The 26,546-nt window shown below is 40.9% G+C and overlaps 1 protein-coding gene across 17 annotated transcripts in view; it reads right to left on the reverse strand.

Annotated features, from left to right (window-relative positions):
• Positions 1-26,546, reverse strand: part of DAB1 (DAB adaptor protein 1) — a 416,583-nt gene that overhangs the window by 66,657 nt on the left and 323,380 nt on the right. For all 17 annotated transcript variants that reach the window (XM_061633172.1, XM_061633171.1, XM_061633183.1 and 14 more), the window contains one exon: positions 1,132-1,263. In XM_061633172.1, the coding sequence (XP_061489156.1) occupies positions 1,132-1,263 (132 nt within the window). The remainder of the gene's footprint in view (positions 1-1,131; positions 1,264-26,546) is intronic.

A 26,546-nucleotide genomic window follows, 5' to 3' on the forward strand; every position in this document is an offset into this window, starting at 1 on the left:
ATCTCTGTTATCTTTTCAGCACCTACTGAAGACCTTCCTCTTTCAACAAGCCTTTTAAGTTGAGACCTTATCCCAGTCTATGTCTGTGTTGGAACTGCTTTTTAATATGGGTTTAAAGCTTCTTTTTTAAAAAATAGATGTTTTTAATCCTTTAAAAATGTTTTTAAATATGTTTTGTTTTAATATATTTTAAAGTCTATTTTCTTGATGTTTTAAAGTGTTTTTAGTGCTTTTGGTTGCTGCCCTGGGCTCCTACTGGGAGGAAGGGTGGGATATAAAGCAAATAATAAATAAATGATTCCAATTAATGTAAATAGAATTTAATTCTGTTGTGAAAATGATGACAGCAATCATCCTGCAAAATGCTGAACACCTATGAATCCTTGATGAAATCTTAAACTCAAAACTTATATATATAAAACTTGCTGAAGATGGGCTACAACAACTATACTGGAGCCTTCATGACTCGAATTACCTGAGCCTGAAATAAATATCACTGCATCCACAACAATAAAACCACTCTAGCTTAACTTGGCTTTGTAAACTGAGTTATTAGGACAGTAGCTATAGGCATTTTAAAAAGGCAAAAAACTCCAAAAGCTACCCTCTCATTGAATTAAATAATACCTTGTTTATATTGGTCTAGCTGCAAACTTTAACTAGGCAAAGGTTAATTTCTATATAAGCTAATTATATTTGCAGATTAATGGTAATTATAATTATGAGCATAAAAGGCACTGCTTATATTTATTAGTGGTTTCTAATACAATAAAACGAGAGTAGACTATGCAAAGTAGCTATTTGTTTTCCATCATTTTCTGTCTAAATGAGTCTAGGAGCCTAAGTAAACTTATTTGTATTCAGCTACTGTATCCAGTTTAATTAGAAAGAAAAATAATTACTAATTAGAAGGAATACATCAAGAAAAAAACTGAGAAGGGTGGATTGTATTCCTTTCTTCCAAGACTGGCATTGCTAAATTGCCATCTCAGAACATTTATGCATGCACTTCTGATAGTATTATATACTACATAAACAATGCTTACAGGCTTCCCTTTCAAAGCATCAGTCCTAGACAAAGTTATCAAACTTAGTTAAACTACACAAAATGACAATAATCTTGATACTTACTGCCTGGGATGTTTTTATTGCCACAAATCTATGATTCCCTTCTTTTCCACACACATATCCAAAGGCTCGATGGTCTGTGATGTCCTTCGCGATGTATGAAATTTCATGAACTGCATGATGGTGCTGTAGTAGCTGTCCATAAACAAAAAGCACAAGAAGCACAGGGCATATTTTACTAAAGTTCACATTTTGATTGAGGCACAAGATTTACCTCTGTGAGGACAAACCTGAATGACAATGGCATTTCAGTGAAAAGAGTGTTGCATATTCTTCCAGACTATTTTTGATTGATTTGATCACACTTACAAATCATCTTCATCCTTTGTATATGCTCCATCCAGTACTTTGGTTTTAGCTAGATGAACATTCCCCATTTATCACCACCACAGGCTCCCTTACTACTTCAGGACTTTCAGTGATGAGCTGTTTTTTTCTTTTTCTCAGGGACACCGGGACAGCTTGTGCTATAACCATGCCATTCTTTAATCCTATATAGATGTTCAGTTCACCTTACTGCCGAATACAGCAAATTTGTGTGTGTGTGTATGACCAGCAGTAGGGCAGCAAGTTTCATTTATAAACTACAACTGTTTGGATGCCAGAAGACAGCCTACCTGTGCATAAGCATATACACCTAGGCTATCTTCAGACATGTAAACAACCATATGTAGGTCGTGGGCAGAGCTTGTCAGCATGATGTTAACTCCCCAGCATATTTGTTGTACCCCAACTGAAAGGACTTCTGAGTGTTTCCAGAACTGACACCTTTAAGGGCAAGCTGTAGCAGGGTTATCACTGCCACAGAGTGGTCTCTCTTCAGTTTAGATTTCTCCACCCAGTGAAGAAATGAGTTAAATGTGTGCTAAGAACTCTCAGTTCCTGCTCTTGGATTTTTCCATGCTGGTATCCTTTTTGCTTACAAAACATGCTTTTGCTTGCTTGGTTTCTCCCCTCTAACTCCTCTTACAGCTAACTTTTCAGCATCTGAAAAAAACTTTCTTCTAGTCTAAAGGAGAGTCCAGCTCTGTATTCTCACTGCTTAATATAGCCTACTGCTAAGACATATACATGTTTATTTGTGACAAACACTGCTCCTTCTACACAAATTTGCTTTCCATATAAAAATAAGCATTGCCTTTTGTTTAATTAGCATTTGATTAGCATTTTGGGGTGGCAATTCCTCCCAACCTTTTTTTTTTACAGATATTATATACATTGCTTTGTATATGAAGAGACATAAATGCTTTGAGTTCACAGCCAGTTGCATGAATTTAATGTTGTGAAGCTCTATAAAATGCAGTAAAAACAAAACAAAAAATCCTTTCAAAATCCTTAAGCTGCTGTATCCTAATATAATAAACTGAACTCATAAAAATCTATCTCCAGTCAAAATTAGTCTCAGGACAAGGTAGCTATAAATTTTACAAAGCTACAAAGCATTTTTTTATATGTCTTAATCCCATCACCTTTTTACTTTACACAGCAAAAGGAAAGTGAGACCTCAAACCTTCAGCAGACACTAAGACACTGGTTTGAACTAGTCCAGTGGTTCCCAACCTTTGAGAGTACAGGACCCCCTTTGTAAGCTCAAAACATTTCGTGACCCCCCAACGCTAATTGTAATTTTAGCCTCTGTTAATTAAAAAATGATGTGTGTGGCAAAATCACATCTCCACATATCCCTTTCCATAAAAAGCTCCCTGCAGACAGGGAGGTGTTGCTTTCTTTTCTTAATGCAAAGGTTCATCAAATAGGTATTCCCCCTTCCCCCCCCACGTAATCTGAAGATGTACAGTTCTGTCTCCCAACACCAGTGGGTAACAGTATTGGACTAAGATCCACATTCAAATCCCCACCCAGCCATGAAGTGCACTGGGTGACTTTGGGCCAGACACAGTCTCTCAGCCTGACCTATCTCACAGGGTTGGTATAAGGATAAAATGGAAAAGAGGGGGACTATGTGCACCACCTTGAGCAACTTGAAGGTGGGATATAACTGCAATAATAATTAAATAAATACATTTCAGCTGCAGTATGTGGACCCCAGCCTCACCCAACCTGTTGACCTTTTAAAATAACAATAACAACAACAACAATACAGTAGGGCCCCACTCATACGGTGGGTTACGTTCCGAACCTTCGCAGAAAAGCGAAAAATGCTGAAAAGCAGAACTCATTTAATAGAATGGCGCATGACGCTTGAAAACCGCCGTAAAAGTGGAACAAGCACCGTATGAGTGGGGCTTTAGTCTAATTGCATCTAATTGAGACCACCGCATTAGCGAGTGCTGTAAAGCGGGCCCCACTGTAATAATAATAAAACAGCAATGTAGTCATGGTGGGAATGCTAGCCAAAATGGTATATAGATTGAGGAGGGGGGTTAGTGCTTTTAGGCCTTGAGATGATCATCAGAATTGATGACTTGGTTAGCGTGCAGATCAGGCATGCACACACACACATGAACACACCTGCCCCTCTTGCAAGCATCTGCAGGTGTGCATGCATTTGGGCATGTGGGAGGGGGGAAGCCCTCAATTGCTGCAGCGTCTTGGAGAGAGGGATTGGGGGTAGAGTGTAGGTTGAAGAAAGGGAGGACGCTGGCACACACATAACCTCAGAGATGGGGGGCAAGCAAGTCCTGGGCTTTCTCACTGCTTCTTGGCTCTGAAAGCGAGATCTGGGCAGCCTCGCAAATAAGAATAATTTTTAAAAGGAGATGGCAATGACTCAGGAGCCAAGAAAGGCAGGCAGACTGGCTGCCAGGAAGAAAGGAGGAAAGCAGCCTTTCCTTGCAGCCTTGCTTCTTTTTGCGTCACGAAAAAGCCTCTCCTCTCGTTCTGAGTAAGGGCATCATCAGCAGAGGTAGTGCGAGGAAATGGGAGCTAGTGATAGTAATCCCCCCTTCTTCCTGGTAGGTTCATCCTTAGCCTCCTTTGGCATCTGTCACCTGTTTTATGGGCAGATGCCTGCCCTCAGCATGCCTGAAAGACACTCTGGCACTTCAGCAAAAGTCCTCCCCTCTCATTTAGAGCAAGGGGGAGGTGTTGTTTGCAGTGGCAGTGGACAGCAGACAGCGTCCAAGGAGTGAAGACTTTAATAATAATAATAATAATAATTCATTGCTTTACTGTTCGCAGCCCCCTCTGGATTACTTCTCTGCCCCCAGGTTGGGAATCACTGAACTAGTCAATATTTTTTCAAATTCTAGAGATCTGTACTGTTCTGCTTTTTATCTGGCAATAGATGTTTATAGGTCACATATTATGATGAAGATTTGAATATCTGGCTAAACCAATCTCTCTTCCATTAATCAAAGTGGCTTTCATGAGTTGTTATTTCTAATGAAGCCAGAGAAAATCAGTATTCATGTCAACTTAGTCAGACCTCTTGGTACTGTTGTCCTTCAAATATGGTAACCACGCTAGCCAAGAAATATCTGTCAGACTGACAGGAATCAATTACCTAGAGGGGTAGTGGGCTCTCCAACACTGAAGGCATTCAAGAGGCAGCTGGACAGCCATCTGTCAGGAATGCTTTGATTTGGATTCCTGCATTGTGCAGGGGGTTGGACTTGATGGCCTTATAGGCCCCTTTCAACTCTACTATTCTATGATTCTATAGGGTTTTGCTTTCATAGCGCTCTTCTTCAGTTCTGAAAAGGGTAAACTATGCCTGACCATTTGGTAACTAAGCAAACCTGACTCTAGAATTTCTTACTATGGGTGATTTCCAAAGGTGTCTGAGTGCAAGCAGAACAGACTTTCACTCACACATCAGGACTTCTTTTCCATCCCCCTGTAGGCCCCTGTGTGCCCCACAGCAGATTTTGTAGGGTGTGGGGCACATAGGGGAATGAGATGAAAGTCTGCTTACATGACATTGAATTTCTCCCTATGTTTCTTTCATTTTTTTTAAACGGCAGTACACAGAACTCCCATTTTTTAAATTTGAGCCCTCCCCCCATGTCCCATATCATGGTAGTCAAATGGTTAAACAGTTTAGGTTTATGTCTTTATAACTGAATGTCAGCTTACTAATAGCCAGTTCTAAATAACATTTTAACACATTTATTTGAAGGCTGGAACACAGCCCATGTGGATACAACTGTGTGTAGGGCTCTCTCAACATGATCAGAAACACTGAAAAAGCATGGATCCCAAAAATGTAAGGAAAGGCCTATGTGTGTACAATTATGTGTGTGGGAGCTCTGTTTCAATCTGCAATTGAATGCACACAGACTGAGGATTGGGACAGGACGTGCAGTTCCACTCCCTTCCCACATATACTCAGTGTTCACTGACTGGACATCTGAAACAGACTGTAGTCCTTGAAAAAACACATAGAAAAGATACTAACTGGAAGTCTCCAACCATCTAAACAGCAGTAGATTGATAAAATTTAGGGGACTATGATTATGCACCAATTCATTTTTTAAGTATAACAAGCAAGGGATACTTTAAAAAGATATTATGGCACCGTGGTTTCATTTCTTGTGTGGAAGCCCTTCATGTTTCTGATCAAATTCCATTCAAGTACAAATGCCTATATATATAGTTTCTGACCCATGATGCATCTGTCATATATATCTTATAGCTCTTCTTTGTGCTATAAATCCACAAGTAGGGATTTAAGAATGTCAACTTCAATTCTCTCCGTTTCTCATTTTTCCAATCTGAAATTCAGTTCTCTACATTTCTGTAGCAATTTGTGATTTTTTTAAAATCCTAATGAAAATTCTTTAGCTCCCGCTGCAGCCACCCCTGTGAAGGAGGAAGCCAAGGAAGAGTTTACATCTCTTGATAAACATAGTTTTTGCACTCAGTTTTGACTTTGAACACACTTTTGCAAGCAATTTCTCCCAATATAATGTGTTTTTGTATGCTATTTTCACAAATACATATTTGTTATGTTTTCCTTAATATTTTTGTAAACATTGGTTGGTTGGAGAACTGCATCACAAAGTTCAGATAAGTGCAAACTTTGAAGGGTGGTTGTGTTTCAGTTTTCTCTCTCTCTGTCTCTTCCTCTTGGAAAAAAATATACTAAGGATTGTAATCAGTGAGTTTCTTTAGTTATCAGCTCCGCATGAACAGGACAAGCTAGAGAAAAGCTGTTTCCATATTCCAGTGGAAAAAAAAGGGTGAAATGCAAAATTCAACAGACAATGACTGCGCACAAGACTGTGCTGTTGTTCCAAGTTGCATATTAAAAACTAAGCAATAAGAACATACCATAGAATCATAGCATTGTAGAGTTGGAACGGACCTATAAAGCCATCAAGTCCAACGCCCTGCTCAATACAGGAGTCCAAGTTAAGAATACCGGACAGGTGGCTGTCCAGCTGCCTCTTGAATGCCTCCAGTGTTGGAGACCCAACAAGCTCCCTAAGTAATTGGTTCCATTGTCTTACTGTTCTAACACTTAAGAAGTTTTTTCTGATGTTCAGCCAAAATTTGGCTTCTGTATCTTGAGCCCATTATTCTGTGTCCTGCACTCTGGGATGATCGAGAAGAGATCCTGGCCCTCCTCTGTGTGATAACCTTTCAAGCACTTGAACAGTGCTATCATATTTCCCCTCAGTCTTCTCAAGGCTAAACATCCCCAGTTCTTTTGGTCTCTCCTAACAGGACTTTGTTTCTAGTCCCCTGATCATCCTTGCTGCCCTCCTCTGAACCTGTTCCAGTTTGTCTGCATCCTTCTTAAAGTGTGGTGTCCAGAACTGGACGCAGTACTCGAGAGGAGGCCAAACCAGTGCAAAATAGAGGGAAACTGGAACTTCATGCGATTTGGAAATTATACTCTTGTTAATGCAGCCTAAAATAGCATTTGGCTTTTTTGCACTGTTGGCTCAGCTTGTGATCAACAATTCCAACATCCTTCTCGCATGTAATACTGCTGAGCCTCTTATCCCCCATCTTAACTGTGTATCTGGTTTCTTTTTCGTAGCTGTAGAACTTTGCACGTATCCCTGTCAAATTTCATTTTGTTCTTTTCAGTCCAATGCTTCAGCCTATCAAGATCATTTTGAATTTTGTTTCTGTCCTCCAGGGTATTAGCTATCCCTCCCAATTTTGTATCGTTTGCAAATTTGATAAGCATTCCATGCACCTCTTTAACCAAGTCCTTAATAAAAATGTTGAAGAGCACTGGGCTCAGAACTGAGCCCTGCGGTACCCCATCACTACCCCCCGCACTCTTTGAGATTGAACAACATCAGGATATCAATATGGATTCTACACATGCCACTGTGAGCACAACCAAAATACTTTTATATGAGCCATTATCCCTTATATATTCCCACATTAATGTAACATTATGTAAAGAATACTCTATTATCAAATACCTGACAGGAACTGATGCACTGTTCTTATGTGAGACCTGAAGGTGATGTCTCTAACAGTTAAAATGTGTCAACTCATCCTACAGATTGTTATCCAACACAAAAAAAATCACATTATCCACAGAGCAAGAATGGAGAACCTGTGGCCCACCAGATGTTATTGGACAACAGCTCCCATCAGTCCTGATCACTAGTCATGCTGGCAAGGCCTGAGGGAAGTCCTGCAATATCAGAAGGGCCACAGATCACCATCCCTACATCTTGCCAAATATATATTATGCTATATTGCCAATAGTCTCATAAAGAGTAAGTTAATTTTGGAATATACGATAATCGTGCTTCATGAGAATTGCATGTTCCCCAGTGTATTGATTCAAATGCAAAGATGTATCACTGAACACCACAGTCAGGATCATTCATACCATGGTATTCCCAATCTCTATGTATGGATGTGAAAGTTGGACAGTGAAAAAAGCGGACAAGAGAAAAATCAACTCATTTGAAATGTGGTGTTGGAGGAGAGCTTTGGGCATACCATGGACTGCGAAAAAGACAAATAATTGGGTGTTAGAACAAATTAAACCAGAACTATAATTAGAAGTTAAAATGATGAAACTGAGGTAATCATACTTTGGACACATCATGAGAAGACATGATTCACTAGAAAAGACAATAATGCTTGGAAAAACAGAAGGGAGTAGAAAAAGAGGAAGGCCAAACAAGAGATGGATTGATTCCATAAAGGAAGCCACAGACCTGAACTTACAAGATCTGAACAGGGTGGTTCACAACAGATGCGCTTGGAGGTCACTGATTCATAGGGTCGCCATAAGTCGTAGTCGACTTGAAGGCACATAACAATGTTGTGATCTTATTTACACAACATAATTCTATTGATTGATTAGGGTTTTTTTCTGTGCTCAGGTTGCATGCTCTCTCGAATCATGAAATTAAATATCCTCCCTCCCAATTGTATATTCTGGAGAATGTTATCTCAAACTCCTATTAAATCAAAGTTCTTTGAAGTGATTTTGATTGCCAAGCAATGTTTGCACAGAAATTAAACTATGATCAGACTCCTTACTTGTGGAATTAGACATAAAAATTATTCTGCCATGGAAAAATATCACCTACAATGCCTACACAGCAGATGGAAACATTCTAATTTATTTGGGAACCCTCAATAACTGTTGGAAAATCATTACCTCTCTAATGGCTGATGATGGCAAAGTATTACCTTGCAAATTGTACCAGGCCATTAAGAAGTAAGCTAAGCATGCCTACAGCAATAGTCTTGTCTGTATTTAATTTAAGGAGTATTTAGAAAGATGCCTGTTAAGAGATTTTATTTTTTTAGTTAAAATCTATGAAGTCTTACTTTTTTCATCTTGGCTTTGTAGATATGAAATATCACATTGTATACTCTGATGTGACAAAATACAAATTTGTTTATTTATTGCATTTGTATTGCATTTTGCCCCATAGGCGAAGCTCTCTGCATGTTAATTAGAAATATCAAACTGCTAGATGTTAGTTTGGATCAACTTTTAAGATGTATATGTTCAAGCAAAACACTGGCAAATACAGAATACATCTTTCCCCCTGCAACTGTATGTTTAGTACTTTTAGTAGTTTAGTACTTCTGTGGAGTTGAATTGGCTCCTATTTAAAATAACTTACCAGCAAATCCTTAAATATCAGCCATTAATTAATTGAAATTAATTAAAAATCAGCCATGTTCACAGAGTACCTGTAATCCTATTACTAACCTTGCCCCATACTCTAACCTTCGTCTTCTGCAGTTTAAAAGTTAAAAAAAATGCCTAGCAGTATATTCTTTTTTCAGTGTTTCTCCCATCTTTTTAAATTTAAACCAAATTTAAACCAAAGCTGTCCCTGGCCACCTCCACACCAGACCTTTAGACAGTCATGGCTTCTCCCAATGAATCCTGGGAAGTATAGTTAGTGAAGGGTGCTGAGAGTTGCTAGGAGAAGCCTTGTTCCCCTCACAGAGCTTCAATCAGAGTGGCTGTTGTGACCCAGGACATGTGGGAGGGCTTGCAGGCGGAGGATTCTGACTCGGGTGTGGGGTTGAGGGAGGAAGGATCTCAGTGCACCCAAATCCCAACTCCTCCTGTGGAAGCACAGGGAGAGCTGTCAGAGGTTGCTTCTGAGGACACGCCCCTTTCTCCTGCACCCGAGGAGCCACCTGATCCACTTGCTGATTTCCAGCCAGGCTCTCAGCAGTTTCCCACACCTACCCAGTCAGCTAGCCACCCTCATTTGGAGGGAGAAGTTGAAGTCCAGTCCCTTTCCTTCCACTCGCAGAATTCAGAGGCATGAAGAACAATGGCGGTGGGGGTTAGGAGGAGCCGTTGTTTGCGCGCAAAAGTGAAACCTATTTAAGGGGGCATTAACAAGGAGGAGATGCTGAGTCAACATCTGTAACTGGAGGCTCGCTTAGTTAACGCTAGTCAGGGAAATAGTTCTTAGAAAGCATAGTTTGGTGAATGAGTCAAAAAGCTTTTGATATAACTGTAACATTAATAAAAAGAGAAAACCTTACCAAACCATGAGCGCCTGTGTTCCTCGGCTCTGGACAGGACAGTGGCTGACTCTGACCACTGGAACTCTGTAAGAGGAATAGGAGCTTCCTCTCAGCACCTGTCCCGTCCAGAGTCGATACCAGGAGACTGAGACGCTGGTGCAAGTAAATCTCATTTTATTAGAGTAATGGATACATCAAAAGCAGTGTGCTTCATAGAAAACCCTACATTAACTCACTAGGAATCCCTAACTACACTCTTGCCATGCTCTGCGACATAAGAAGAAAGTTGACTCAACACCCTCCTCAATACTCAGCAGACTTATATAGGGAAAGTTTTTGAGCGCAATCTCTCACTCCTTCGCACACCCGCCCCCTGCCCGGTATGCTTTTCCCGCTGCCGAGAGCAAGGTGAGGGGGGGTGAGCCTCCATGGGCTCATCAGACGAAACAGGGTCCTTACCAACAGTCCAGGAAGTAGAGGGCTGAGAAGCATCACGGGTCTCTAAGTTACTGCAGGATGAAGGGGGGGTTACTGCTAATTCACGGCTTGGTGAAGGAGGAGTTACTGCTCTTTTGGAATCCTCCCCTAACTGATCCGTTGGGATGGTTGAAGGCTGAGCGCTGTCCCCAAGGGGGGCTGGGTCACCCGTGGGAATTGGCGGAGCATCTAACACACTCCTTTCCCGAATGTCTGGAATAGACACAACAACAGCTGGATCTTCCGTGTCTTCTGGCAGTTGAGGTGTCTGCAACTCATGCCTTCCCCCTCCCTGCCCTTCCAGAGAGAGCTGGAGCTCGACAGCACCCTTCACAAACTACACTTCCCAGGATTCTTTGGGGGAAGCCATGATTGTCTAAAGTGAAGTAAAGGTCTGGTGTGGGTGTGGCCCCCAGATTAGGCAAGCCCAGCAGCTGTGAGTTTGGCTTTTAGGACACTGACAGCTGGTTCTTACTGAGCTAGCCCAGGCTAATCTTTGAGTTCAATGCTAAATTTCTTAAATTAATTAAAAATCAGCTAGGCATTTTTTTAACTTTTAAACTGCAGAAGATGAAGGTCAGAGTATGGGGCAAGGTCAGTAATAGGATTACAGGTACTCTGTGAACATGGCTGATTTTTAATTAATTTCAACAAATTATGAGACCACTGACAGAAAAAAGTACAAAAGGGGTCTGGATTCTTTTACTCTTGTTTTCGACTTTGAACTCTGGATTCTCTCTGTGTGTTTTGTGTATTGCCATGAAAACATAGAGGATTGTTAAACCAGCATTTCTGAGTTTAGGACTATAAATTTTGTAAGATTTTATTTTAAAATGAGCTTATGAGAAGCATGAGAACGGCATGGGGGAATTTTCAACTGAACACTGAGGAATGCGAAAAATCCATGGTGGCTATAGTTTACAGCCACTCTTGTGGTTGTATTATTAAACACCCATCAGTCATGTCCTTCAGCTGAGCAGCTTAATTAAAAAAAAAGGAAAATATAGAACAATTATAACAAGAACAACAAAATAGAAATAAAGCCAACACAAGCAGCATAAATTCTTCTAAAACAGTTTTGAAAACCCAGCTCACAATATTTCCCCTCAAAGACTAAAATGCTCTAACCTATCAGGGTTGGGGGATTAAGGTTTTCAACATGTAAACAAGTAAAAAAGAATACAGTGTAGCCACCTCTCAAGCAATACTGGTGGAGAGACCTGCCATCACTAATTGCCATTATTAACACTGTCATCATTAATTGGAGTGCCACTGCTGAGAATGTTGTCTTCCTGGAAAATGCCTGCCCCAACTCCTTAGGCAGGGGAAGCTGGAGGAGGGCTCTCAGGAAATTTTAGGGTCTAGGCAGATATGTACCGGAGAAGACGGTCCTTCAGGTAACCAGGCCCGAAGACATTTAGGGCTTTAAAGATTAATACTAGTACTTTGAACTGGGCTGAGAAAGCTTCCGAGTTATCAGTTAAACTTCCTTATGTCTTCACCATGCAATCTGAAATTAGTTCAGAGGTTTCTGTCCATCGATCTACTTAGCCATTAATTTTGTTTTCTCAGTCTCCGCCCAGAGCTGACTGTATAGAGAAAACTGAATGGATTTAGCTACTTCAAAGATACCTTGATTTTCTCATTTCTCTCAAGCTGCTAGAAGTCTGTCATAAAGCCATTCACTCCTTTCCTTACCATGACCTCTCTTTTTTCTTTTCTGTGACCTTCAGTCCTGATGAAATCAATCAAGATGATCAATTAAGCACTTAGAAGGGCCAGCAATCATTTCCAATAATAGGGTGAGCTTCTTTGACAAAGTCATAATTCCATGGCTACCTTGTTTTTAATGGGATAATTTATTTATTGAAGGCTACAGCACAGTATTAAGATTGCAATTAAGACAAAAGAAAACCACTTGAAGCAACCAGGTTGCCGAATAGAATTATACCAAACATCAAAGAACACAGATATCAATATATGTAGGGGAAGAATTTACAGGAATTACAGATACAGCAGATTTTATGTTAATTTGCCCTCAGAGTTTGCTTTCAGATGTAAATAATTCAGTTCTGATTTATGAATCACTGTTGCCACACCCATGTCCTGAGTAATATGAAAAGACTGACTGACTGCTCAGTCAGGTCTCTGCAGTGCTTGAGCTAGTTAAAGCCTATTGTTTTAGTTTTATAATCTGTGGGGGCTATATAAAATCAATCATACCCAGAAACTCCAAGGAATTTTAAATTCATTGACTTCAGTGGATCTATTCTGAATACAACTTAGCTGGCTATCACTCTATTTCTATTAATGGTAACTTCTGCTTTTCTAATCTATTTCTATAAGCAGTATTTTCTGCCACTGGAAAGAAAAAAAAACTTGCATGTATGCAGTTCTACTATGTACAAAACACCATCTATCTATCCATGCAGCATATAAGGAAACGTGGTATTTCCATCTCTTGGTTATGCGGTCTGCTTGGCACACACACAGGAGAATGATAGCTGCTGCCAAACATCCTTTCCTTCAATTTTCAATCAAGCTGCTGTGCCTACTGCTATCCTTTTGTGGAAGAATTTGATCTCTCCACGTCCCTGTATGAAATTACCTAAGCTGCAACTATGGCAAGCCTCCTTCACATATAAATCATAAGCAGGCCCATGCACTGGAAGGCCTCCTACTACTGGACTCACTAATGGATGTCGCATCGCTGCTCCCCCTGATGTGGTGTGGAGGTTTGAGTGGTGATGCCCATGCACACAAAAGCTTCAATGGGAGCTAGAATCTTGCATGATCAGGGTTCTAGCTCCCATAGATGTCTGTGGGCTTGCCAGGCTCAAATGTTCATTATCTGGGCCAAGGAGCCATGCAGCCTCGGCGTAGCACCATAGCCCTACTGCCCCCTTCAATTAATGGACTTCATTCTTTTTTTCTTTTTTTCATTTCTTTTTTTTCTTATAAAAAGGATTAAAACAGCACAAAAACAACAGAATATGAAGTTTAAAAATATACAAAATGGGCACCCATAGCAGGGACCAATTTATAAAGTTGGGAAAGCCCGAATAAAAATGTCTTCAGTTATTTCTGGAAAGTGCAGATAGTGGGCACCTGCCGTATCTCAACAGGAATGCTATTCCACAGAACGGGCAGCCACACTGAAAGCCCTGCTCTGAATTGCTGTGGAGCAAACTTCTGATATCTTTGGAACTTGCAGGAGAATCTCTAGAGTGAAATATTTACCTATTTACCTATTTGTGTTTATGTGTTGAAAGAGATGTTGAAAGTCAAAAGCATATGCAGGTCCTTAGGCACCCTCCAAAATCCCACTTTTTTATATTTGACTTTTTTATTTATATTTTATAAATATTTACCTAAATGACTACTGTAATGCGCTCTACGTAGGGCTGCCCTTGAAGACCGTTCGGAAACTTCAGCTAGTGCAAAATGCGGCAGCCAGGTTGTTAACGAGGACACGCTGGTCTGCGCATATAACACCTGTCCTGGCCCGCCTGCACTGGCTGCCTATTTGTTTCCGAGCCAGATTCAAGGTGCTGGTTTTGACCTATAAAGCCTTACACGGTGTGGGACCACAATACCTTGTGGAACGCCTCTCCCGCTATGAACCTACCCGTTCACTTCGTTCAATATCCAAGGCCCTCCTCCGGGTACCAACTCATCAGGATGCCCGGAGGATTGTTATTAGATCTAGGGCCTTTTCTGTAGTGGCCCCCGAACTGTGGAACAGCCTACCTGTGGAGATACGCCTGGCGCCTTCGGTACTTTCTTTTAGGCGCCAGGTTAAGACCTGGCTATACTCCCAGGCATTTTAATGTTCAATGTGTTTCATTTAATTTTTTTTTCCGTTTAACTTGTTGCTGATTTTATTGTAATTTTATTGTAATATTGTATTTTAATCTTGTTTTGTTCACCGCCCAGAGAGCTATTCGCTATGGGCGGTTTAAAAATGAAATAAATAAATAATAAATAAATATTTTGATGCAGAAATGGAACATCACCTGTAGACTACAGTGACATACTGTGTATAAAGCAGTCTCTCAAGTAACTTGGTCCTGAGCTGTATTGGACATTATATTATTAATATCAACATCTTGAACTTGGTCTGGTTGCAGATTGGCAGCCAGTGCAATCCCATGAGCAAGGTGTTATAGGCTTGTGGTAGTTTGGCCCCACAAGCAATAGATGCCACATTCTGCACTAGCTGCAGCCTATGTAATGACCTCAAGGGTAGACCCCCACAAAGTGTCTTAAAGCAATCCAGCCTTGAGATTACCAAGGTAACTATGACAACTATGACCATGCTATCTTAATCCAGGACAGCCCATAGCTATTTTACAAGCCAAAGCTAGTAAAAGCCCCTCCTAGCCTAGGTACTGAGAATACTTGCACCTTCAGTGACAAAGCATCCCTAAACTATGCAACTGCTCATTCAGGGAGAGTGTGACCCTGTCCAGGGCAGGCAACGAACTGACTTCCCGGACCCAGGAACAGTTGCTCACAGAGCCTCCATCTTGCCGGGATTGGGATTCAGGCACAGTTTATTAACTCTCATCCAGCCCTCCACTGCTTCCAGACACTGGCTAGGGCCTTCCAAGCCACTCCCAATTCAGATGTTAGAGAGAAATAGACTTGGTTGTGGATGATACCTCACTACAAATCTCCTGATGACTACTACTAATGGTTTCATGCAGGTGTTAACAGCACTGGAGATGGTATGGTCCATTCTCTGGAGATAAAATCAAAGCCACTGCAGCATAGCGCCCTCGATACCCAAGTCCCATAGATTGTCCAGGATAATACCATAGTTGATGGTATCAGAAGCTGAGATCTAGCAACAGCATCACACTTTCCCAGTCTCTCTCCCAATAAAGTTAATCTATCAGGGTGACCAAAGAAGATTCATCCCCATTGTCCTGTTTATAATTCATTGTTCTGTTTTTAATTCATAAAAAGTATAACTGTAATTTAAGACCTGGTGCACAAGCGTGCTTTTTTCTTTATTCTTCCCTGTCCCCTTTCCCTCATGTGCTGTGCATTTTACATTGTTAGCTTAAGAGCAGTTATTTAACTTTTGTAAATTGTATTTTGTAAATTGTATTGTTTTATTGATGTATTTTATATTGTATTTTTATATTTGTGTTTTTTGTAAGCTGCCTTGAGGGCCTTTGGCTGACAGGCGGGGTATAAATAACAACAACAAACAACAACAAAATCACCCTGGAACTGAGAAAGAAGGACAATATATAAATATATATTTTTTAAAAGCAGTAAGAGTTATCTTTTGGCCAATGTCTATATCCAACACTCTATCCGCTGGACAACAATAATGTTGCACATGTGCTCCAAATAACAAGACTCTGCAGCTGCTAGTAGGATCCCAATACAATTTTGAAAAGAAGAGATTTATGAATAAAATGTAATGTCAAACCAGGACTTGGGCATATCTAGAGGCACAATCCAGCCATTTCAATGACACTGTATGTCATGTAAAAAAAAAACTGCAATAGTTGGAGCCTCAGAAACAAATGCCCTGTAGCTTTCAGAGTTATTCAAATAGTTTATATAGCACTTTTAATGTATATTACTATATATGACAGTGATACAGTCTTGCATGTGCCAGTGGCACTTTTGCACTGTTAGCCATAGGATGTAGAACTTCACCTGGCACAGCTACCAGTGGCTGTAATATAAGAGCATAAGAAGAGGCCAGTTGTATCAGACCTAGGGTTGCCACGTCAGACACATCCCAAACTCTGATATATCAGGGGTGGGCCCTAGTGATGTCATTAATCATGATACATTAAGTATCAACAACAGTTGTTTGGAGCATACAATTCAAACAAAAATATTTCTTTGATTGGAAATTAAGATAGAAATCTTAGCTAAAAGATGGAGCCTGGGTAGGGAACATTTAATCTAGTCTACTTGCTTCTGGCAAGAAGGGTTTAAGTGCCCTCAGGCCAGGCCAGTCACCAGAAGGCCACTGTAGGAAGAAAGGAGCCTAGTGTTGTGGAGATGTTAGATGGAAGCACTCAGGAGTAAAGATGGATGTCCCTGAAGGCTGCAATTCTAAACACACTTACTAAGGGACTAAGCCCCTTGTATGCAGTAGGACTTACTTCTGAGTAGATAAGGTTTGGATTGTGCTGTTGGTAACGCTTGACTAGGGATTCTCTGCAAAAATATCCATATCAAAGCATGGTTGGCAACCTCTTACCTGGAATCCCCTGCCCCTACCTTTTAACATGGCTGCTCCACATTTCTAACATATTTGATCCTTCACTTAAGGAAGAGATCTGAGAAATGAGTAAGGAGATTCTCTATCCTTTTCTGCCTACCCTGTGGGCTGCTATAAACTCATTTTGACAGCCAACCCAATTCCAGTGAGTAATAATTGACAGAGAAAATACACATGGTTGGGTCCCAAGGCAACAGCATGGGAACAACAACAATTGCAGCCACACTTCCCAGTACGTGACTTCTCTTTTACCACTATTGGGCAAGAAACAAACCGTCATGCAACCAACAAGGTGCATCATCAGTGGGTTTAAGGGGTTGAGCTGAGCGCATGGAACCACTGTTGTTGCTCTATGGATGTAAGTGAGTGAGATTAAAGGTAAATGAGATGAAAATAGAAAAACAAAAACAAAGGACAGTGATTATTTCCTAAATGCAATACCATACCAACCACAACAAGATTCCTATGAGTAAGGCAGAAAAGTCAGCATCCCAAAACCAGTCAGGATTCCTAACCAAAAAACAAAACTAAAAAAATCCTAGCAGCCAGTCAGCCAAAGTCACAAAAATCTCCATGCAGCACAACCTGACCCGGGGGCTGCAGTTACAGCAGAATGCTGTGGCACAATTGCTGATATGAGTGAGACCCTCCAGCACATAATATCTCTGCTCTGAAATCTGCACTGGTTGCCAATTTGGTCCCAGGCCAAGTTCAAGGTGTGTTTTCCATTTTACAGGTGCCAAATAGTACTGTTTCTGCTCTTGGAAGATACCTTCATTGTACTCTTTTTGGCACCTGCTAAAAACATTTTTGTTTAGGCAAGCCTACCCAGGCATGTAGAAGCTATTGTGCTTTTTATGTTTTAAACTCATTGTTGGTTTTATTATTTTGAATGTTTTTAAATACCTGTCTTTAACTGTTTTTGCCAATAATTGTATTGTTTTAATTCCTTCTGTAAACCGCTTTGAGATTTTTTTTTACAATAAAGTGGTATATAAATGTTGTAAATAAAATACATAAATAAATTTCAGAGTCACTGTGGCCATGGGCCTCTTTCTACTTTTAGGAACAAATGAATCTGCCTTATACTGACTTAGGCCATTCAGTACCATCTAGCTCAGTATTCTTTTTTTTTTTTTAAATAATGTTTTTATTGGTTTTGGGTAGAACATAATACAAAACAAGAATAACTTATACAACATTTGGGTGGCTTGCCATGGAACGGTACTTACAATTGTTCTGAGCTTATTAAAATCAGCTTTCCTGAAGTCCAGGGTGTGCGTATGGCTACTCTCAGCTTTTGCTTCTGTTAAAATCAAGAATTCAAGTATGGTGTGGTCACTTTCCCCCAGAGTTCCTGTAACTGCCACTTCATCCACCAAATCATCTCTATTGGTTAGAATCAAGTGCAGGACAACTGATCCTCTGGTTGCTTCCTCCACTTTCTGTAGGAGAAAGTTATCTCCAACACAAGTCAGCAATTTCTTGGAGGGGCCGTGTTTGGCAGAATTTGTCCTATTAAATTCAATGGGTTTACTCCTGGTATGTGACATTAGCGTTGTAGGTTTACTCCCAGAAAAGCGAGTATAGGATTAAAGCTTCATATTATTATTATTATTATTAAACTTATATACCGCCCAACTATCAAGCAGCTCTCTGGGCGGTGAACATAAAAACATATACAATAAAATTACAGGATCTGATATAACAAATACATAAAAAACCATCTAAAATGAAATTACAACATTTACTTAATTAACTTAAATTAAAATGCCTCAGAGAAGAGAAAGGTCTTAACTTGGCGCCGAAAGGATAATAGTGTCGGCGCCAAGCGTACCTCCTCGGGGAGACTGTTCCACAATTCGGGGGCCACCACTGAGAAGGCCCTTGATCTTGTTACTACCCTCCGGGCCTCCCTGTGGGTCAGGACCCGGAGGAGGGGCTTCATAGTAGACCGTAGTGTACGAGCCGGTTCGTATCGGGAGAGGCGTTCCAGCAGATATCGTGGTCCTGTGCCGTATAAGGCTTTATAGGTTAGTACCAACACTTTGAATCTAGCCCGGAAGCATATTGGAAGCCAGTGCAGGCGGGCCAGAACAGGTGTTATATGCTCAGACCGCTTGGTTCTTGTTAGCAGTCTGGCCGCCGCATTTTGCACTAGCTGTAGCTTCCGAACCATCTTCAGAGGTAGCCCTACGTAGAGCGCGTTACAGTAGTCCAAACGTGAGGTTACCAGAGCATGTACCACTGATGTAAGGTCCTCCTTACTCAGATAGGGACATAACTGGGCTACCAACCGAAGTTGGTAGAACGCATTCCGTGCCACCGAGGCTACATGAGCCTCAAGTGACAGGGAAGAGTCTAAAAGGACTCCCAGACTACGAACCTGCTCCTTCAGGGGGAGTGTAACCCCGTCCAGGACAGGGTATGTATCCACCATCTGACCAGAGAAACCATGCACCAGCAGCATCTCAGTCTTATCAGGATTGAGTCTCAGCTTGTTAGTTCTCATCCAGTCCATTGTCGCATCCAGGCAACGGTTCAGCACATCAACCGCCTCACCTGAAGAAGATGAAAGGAGAAGTAGAGCTGCGTGTCATCAGCATACTGATGACAACGCACTCCAAAACTCCGGATGACCGCACCCAACGGCTTCATATAGATGTTAAAAAGCATGGGAGACAAAACCGAACCCTGCAGGACCCCATATTGGAGAGCCCACGGTGTCGAACAATGTTCCCCAAGTATTATCTTCTGGAGACGGCCCGCCAAGTAGGAGCGGCACCACTGCCAAGCAGTGCCTCCAACACCCAACTCCGCAAGCCTCTCCAGAAGGATACCATGGTCGATGGTATCAAAAGCCGCTGAGAGATCAAGGAGAATCAACAGAGTCACACTCCCTCTGTCTCTCTCCCGACATAGGTTATCAAACAGGGCAACCTAGGCCGTCTCGGTGCCAAAACCGGGCCTGAAACCTGACTGAAATGGGTCTAGATAATCGGTTTCATCCAATAGCGCCTGGAGCTGGTCAGCAACCACTCGTTCCAAGATCTTGCCCAAGAATGGAACATTCGCCACTGGTCTATAGCTGTTAAAGTCCTCTGGGTCCAAGGAAGGTTTTTTCAGGAGTGGTCTCACCTCCGCTTCTTTCAGACAGCCAGGGACCACTCCCTCTCCCAAAGAGGCATTTATCACTTCCTTGGCCCAGCCAGCTGTTCCATCCTTGCTAGTTTTTATAAGCCAAGAGGGGCAAGGATCCAGTACCGAAGTGGTTGCACGTACCTGTCCAAGCACCTTGTCCACATCCTCAAACTGAACCGACTGAAACTCATCCAACAAAACATGACTAGACTGTGCTCCAGACACCTCATTAGGACTAACTGTCATAAAATGGGGATCTAAGTCCCGGCAAATGCGTAAGATCTTATGCTGGAAGTGCTCAGCAAACTCATTACAGCGGGCCACCGATGTATCTGCCATGTCCTGTGGGCCTGAATAGAGTAGCCCTCGGACGACTCTAAAAAGCTCCGCTGGGTGGGAGAGAGATGACTTAATAGTGGGAAGCTTTTCAAAACACTGCCCTCTTCAACAGCCCAGGGAAATTTAAACTTGTTTGACTCCTCCATACAAGAGAGAGAAAAAACTTTTGCTATTGTTGAAAGCTATATACTTACTCTATTTATGAGATTTTCAGATAAATAGGATAAAACAACAGTTTTCTGGTCTTGCAATGGGGTCTAGCTACTGGCTGGAGGTCAACAAATCCGTTGTCAATCACAACCCTGACTTTACGATTGGCTATAAACCTGAATGGGCAGGGTTAGAGCAGCCAGCGATAAGCTCATTTGACAGATGTTGCTGGTGATGGTGGCTGACATTTTGGTGTATATCTCATGAATCAGACCACCTAGAAACTTAATTTTTTAAAAAAATGAAAGCTGAGAATCCAGAAATTAAGGTGACTCACCTGGAGACCTGGAGAGGACCCCATAAATCTGGAGTCTCCAGGTTAAAAAACAGAGATCTGGCAACTCTAATTAGACCAAAGGCCTACACTGATGGTCTACACTGACTTTAGATTGTTTAGTTTTGCAATAACACTGTGATATAAATCACGACTGTTTCCATTTTACACAAGGAAAACTGAGGTACAGAAGATTTGTCAAAGGCTAATCACACAAAAACGCTAAGGCTAAACTGAAAAAAAATATGAACTGAACTTTTTCTGAAGGGAAAGGGGAGGTCACCACTACTTATTAACTTTTGATTACATGAGGATATTATATTTGACTAAAAGACATTAGGCTACTATGTGTTATCTTGTTAAGAAAGTATGTGAGAAATGTTAAATGTTGCTTTCTGAGAAGTGCTCTCTCTATTTAATACAGGAGCTAATCTTAATGCACTGGATTGTTCTGTGAGTAATCTTGGATTGTCTGTTGAAATGAAACTCAGAAGAGGTGGAGAAATTCTATTTGTTCTTCAACTTGAGATGAGGCTTTGATGCAGAGTCACGCTGCTGTGTCATATTTAAAGTCATTCCCTTAATAGCCAAGATTTGTAGACTTCTATATTTTCAAAGTTTAAATAGAGCAGCAGTAGCAGTTGGTAACATTCAGTTTTTGAAGCAAAAAATGCAACTACTAAGCTCAAATCCTTAAGATTCCCATGGGCTACAAGGTTCAAAACTGAGTTAGTTCAGATCATCTTTACTTCTTTCGTAAATGAAGAGTTTTCAGTACATAAAGTTTACTTCAAAAGAGACAAATGCCATCTTCTGTCTTCTCTGTGGCATTTCAGATATTTTATGCACTGGAGTTTAAGCAACCTCCTAAAAGTCATTCCATGAAGGCAATGGATTAGACATGCCCCAGGTAATGATTTGCCTGGAATCTGTTGCCCCTAGTCTCGTGTGTTTCACCCCTAAATGTAAGATCTCTCCAACAATATCAAAACTAAATGAGAATTATATGAGAAAGAAATCTGCACTTACATTATCCTACGAGTCATTCCTTTTCCCAAGTTAGCAGATCAGGTAAGCACAGGTAGATGTGGTGGTAAAGTATTTACCAATAAATACATGTGGAATTCGTTGCAGACAATGTATAAGTGAAACAATTTCAAACTCCTATTATAGAACTTTTCAATATAAATCCTTACTTTCCACCCTGTTTATATCCCATTCATCCCCAAGGGACTCAAAGTTGTTTCCAATCATAAAACACTCCAGATTTAAAACATTAATAAATATTAAGGGGAGACTCATACCAGAAATGTTGAAACATATACTGCCCTTATTATTTATAACTGGCTGTTCAGTTAGAAACTGCTTCATTTTCAAAAAGCATAAAGCCCCAGACTTTTCTGGGTGGGAATTCCATAACTGAGAACCAATGCATAGGGTTGTTTTTTGAGGGAGTATTACAAGACATACCACACACAGGGAATCATGAGAGAGGAAATGCCAGATTTAATCCATGTTTCCTAATGTCATATCCACCAGTTAAATCCACAGCATCTGTCTCATTGACAGAAAACAGCATCTATTCCTGTGAGCTCATTTTGTTGACATAACAGCAGAGCTTGGAAGTAACTAGCTATAAGTAACGAATTTCTTGTAATTTATTACTTTTTTGAGTAATGAGTGGATAACTTCATTACATTTTGCTGGTAATAGAACGAGTAGTAACTTCATTACTTTTGAGGAGTAACTGTAATGTTTCCAGCATTACTTTTGCGCATTACTTGGGGGGGGAGCAGGGGAGGTCTTCTGCTCCTCTGATTCGTGAATAAAAATCATGTGCTTCAAATTGGGCTTCTGTGCAGCGTTGTTCTTCCTTAATGTTCTATTGGTGCTTAGGAGGCGACGAGGGAGGAGGTGGAGAGCGAGACGGGGTGGAGAAAACAATTGTTTAAAAATTGACAGGAGTGGAAGGAGAAAAGAGCTGGAGGCAATATATATACAAAAACAATATGTGTGTTGGGGTATCATCATTGCTGGGGGTGGGGTGAGGGGATGTGAGATTCTGTTATGCCATTCTGTTAATCTTATGGATAAAAAAATATTCTACTACCCTCTGTGTTTGTGTGTGCTTATTTTTAATGTTGTTTTAGGCTACTTAGATGTGCAGGAGCCAAGGCCAGCATCTTGTACGCAATTTGTTTTTTTTTAAAGTAACTAAAATGTAACTGTAGCAATTACTTTTGAGTAAAAGTAAAGTAATCAGTTACTTTCAGAACAATTGTAATTCTAACGTAATTACTACTTTTTTGGGGGGGGCATGTAACTGTAACTTATTACTTTTAAAAAGTAATCTTCCAAGCTCTGCATAACAGCTATCACCAAAATGTATAGGAAAAGACAAAATCCTCTAGGGATAAATGCCCTTAAGCAAGAGGATGCCTCTTTTTAAACCAGTCTTAAATCCACAAAATTATTAACCTGCATACATTTTTACTAGTCAACTTTCCTGTGCATACCTCTTCCACTGCTGGTAGTTAATAGCTTCATAGCCTTCTCTGACTAGTCTCCCAGAAGATCTTACTTGCCAGAGGCAATCAGGCAACTGGCTACTTAAACTCTGCTTTAAACTATTTCCTCCTTGTCTGTTTTTCATTGTTCCTGAATAGTTTGAACCTTGCTAAAAATATAAAGACTATATTTTCCTCAGAATTCTGAATGAATTCTTCTTTCCTGTACTTCAATGAAATGTGGTTTCTGTTGTAGCATAGATGACAGATAATGGAATTCATTGTATGTATTTGAAAGCACATTTGTGAGAGGACAGAGTCAAGTCTCGGAAGGCAAAAGATGGAGCCAGCTAATCCATTCCTTTTGCACTGAGGGAGGGCTCTTCATACATTCTATACTAAGGGAACATTTTTTTCCATATCAACTCCAGTGTATTCTAAAGAACCCCTGTGCATTTCAAACAAATATGGGGCATGTTCTACACTCAATTCATATAGGATAATAGTCAAATCTTACTGCTCCAATGGCTCAGAGTACAAACTCTCCTGCAGATTCAGATTATAGAGGAAGATTAGTAGCGGCAGACAAGACGTTTTTAAGGACACATTGCCCACCATTACTAATCTTCTCTTTGGATGGACTTCTGCTAGGCTTCCATGGAACCCAGCACTGCTCAGAATACAGTTTGCATCCAAGGCTAAACATCAGCCACAAATTAGCCCAAACACAGCATAGAGAATATTATGTAAACAGAACTAGAGGAAACACCAGTAGGCCATACCAGAATGAAACATTTTCTAAGGGTGCAGTTCAATTCTCCAGCATTGGATGATTGTCTTTTGGGTCCCTGGCAGTTGTGCTGTGGGGTGCCGCAGGGCACCATCTTGTCCCTCATGCTATTTAACATCGATATGAAGCCCTTGGGAATGGACATCAGGAGATTTGGGGCCAGGTGTCAGCAGTACGCTGACAATACCCAGTTCTTTTTCTCTATAACATCTGAATTGGGAGAGGCCGTGCAAGCCCTGGACTGCTGTCTGGACTTGGTGGTTGGCTGGATGATGGCTGAAAGAAAAAAAACTGGCTTGAAACTAAATGACAGTACACACTGTTGTACATTTGATATTAGCTCTTGGAATACTGCATACTCTGTGGCATGGAAAAATATTTCATTATAATCTCAGATTAATATTGTACAATATTTTGAGGTATGTGTGGATTTTACTGACATTTCTTCCCCCCCCCCCCAAGAGCTTACAACATGTCAAGCACAAATATCTAGGTGTTGTTTTCACACAGCTGACAAAGGAAAATATTCTGCCATTTAAAGGTGAAAGGCAAAGCTAACTTGGAGCTTTCATTCCAATGAACATAGTAGTTTATTATTTTAGGTACAGACCGTGGCTGAGACTACAATGACTGCACGGTTTGTGATCAAATAAAAGAGGACAAACTGAATGTGATAGCATGGAGAGAGAGGAAAAAAGTGAACAAAGAGCAGGATGCCAATTTGTGGTTTGACAGAAGAACTGACTACAAAATGGGCCAGGAAGCAGGACTTCTGAGCGTGAACATGATTGAACTCTTTCCTCAGAAGAGGCTGTTCATTCTCTTCAAAATTAGCAAAACACTATGTGGACCAAACACCTTGGAACATTAACCAAATATGAATAGGCTTCTCTTCAGATAACTGGCCTTTTAAATGTGGCTTAACTATAAATGGAAAATAAATCTGTAATCCCTGTACACCTTTCATAAAGACTGGTATTCCAAAAGGAATTTCTCAAGTATTTTCTCCAGCTTGAGAACATACTGGAAATGTCACAGATTACATGCAAAAGAAATGGCTTGATTACACACCACAAATAACCAGATACATGGATTTGACATCCTCATAGTCAAGAGTAAAAAAATATTTTGTATATAAACCATCAAGGATCTTAATGAGTAAGATGTCATGTACTCTGGCCCCATATCTAGAAATGTGTTTAAACTGTAAATTCATGGAAATAAATTGCAGGAATTCTTATTTTCTAGATTAAAAATACATTTAGGATGGTTACATAAATGATTTTCATTGGTCTAGTGGTAGTAACAAATGTATGTAACTGAAATGAGGGAAATTATGTGTTATGCGTTAACACTTGGCATTAAACCGTGTAGCGCCATGCTTGCCCTGATCCAGTTAATGAGATATGAGTGCAGAAGATACTTGCTGGAACAGAAATTGCACATGTGAATCAGATACACAACTGAATCTGATCAGAATATGGATGTCTGTTTTGACTGCATTACTTTCACTTAGATGTGCATTCAGGTGAAAATAGGAATATGCATCCCTGTTCACATTCTGGCACAACTAGTCATGTAGACTAGATTTTGAGTCAGGGTATGCAGGTGCAAGTTCTGCTGGTGGTTATTTTACATTTCTAGTCCTGTCCCCCTGCCTTGGACAATTATAATATAAAAGCAGTGAGTAGGATCTAGAGTTCTATGAATGGAATACTGCTCACTTTTCGGCAATTTTCGCTTTTCGGCGGGGGTCTGCAACCTAACCCGCCATATGAATGGGGCCCCACTGTATTTGAGAAATCATGTAAAAAAATTGGTGTCAGTAGTCCTTTGAAGACTACACTCATTGCCATGGCTATTAAAAATGAAAAATTGGGTTAACATTTCTGAAATATGATATCCAAATGATCTGTACAAAGGAACATAAGAAGCTGCCTTATGCTGAGATAGATCATGGGTCCATTTAGCTCAGTATTGTCTACACTGATTGGCAGTGGCTCTCCAGGATTTCAGATAAAAAATTTCCTAGTCCTACCTGGAGCTGCCAGGAACTGAATCTGGGATTTTCTGCATGCAAAGGATGCACTCTTGGGGAACAGCTGCAGCACTAGGGGACTGAAGAAGACCTGCCCTGGGAGTGAGTATCTGAGCATCTGGGTGCTTGCTGCTCGCTCCTTTGGGGTGTTGTCTTTCAAGACAGCTGAGTTCGCCGGTAAGTACTGCAAGGACTGGGACCCCCTGCCTGACCCTTGCTCCAGAGAGAGGCTGCAGTTAATCTTACAGCCTCTTGCATCAGCTGCTGGCTGGGTCAGGAGGCATAAAAGCACAGCTGCCCATGGGCGGTGGGTCTGCCGCCGCCGGGGTCACCACTGAAGGGATGACACCAAAGGGGTTTGCCCTTTGGGAAGCCCCTTAGGGAGTCCCGAGGGAGAGGATGCTACCCCACCTTCTACTACCTTTTTGTTTTTTAAAATTTGTTTTCTGTTATATCAATCTAGAGGAGATTGGTGGTGCGGACAGCGTGTGGTG

The sequence above is a fragment of the Rhineura floridana genome, chromosome 6 (assembly GCF_030035675.1).
Source record: "Rhineura floridana isolate rRhiFlo1 chromosome 6, rRhiFlo1.hap2, whole genome shotgun sequence".
NCBI lineage: Eukaryota > Metazoa > Chordata > Lepidosauria > Squamata > Rhineuridae > Rhineura > Rhineura floridana.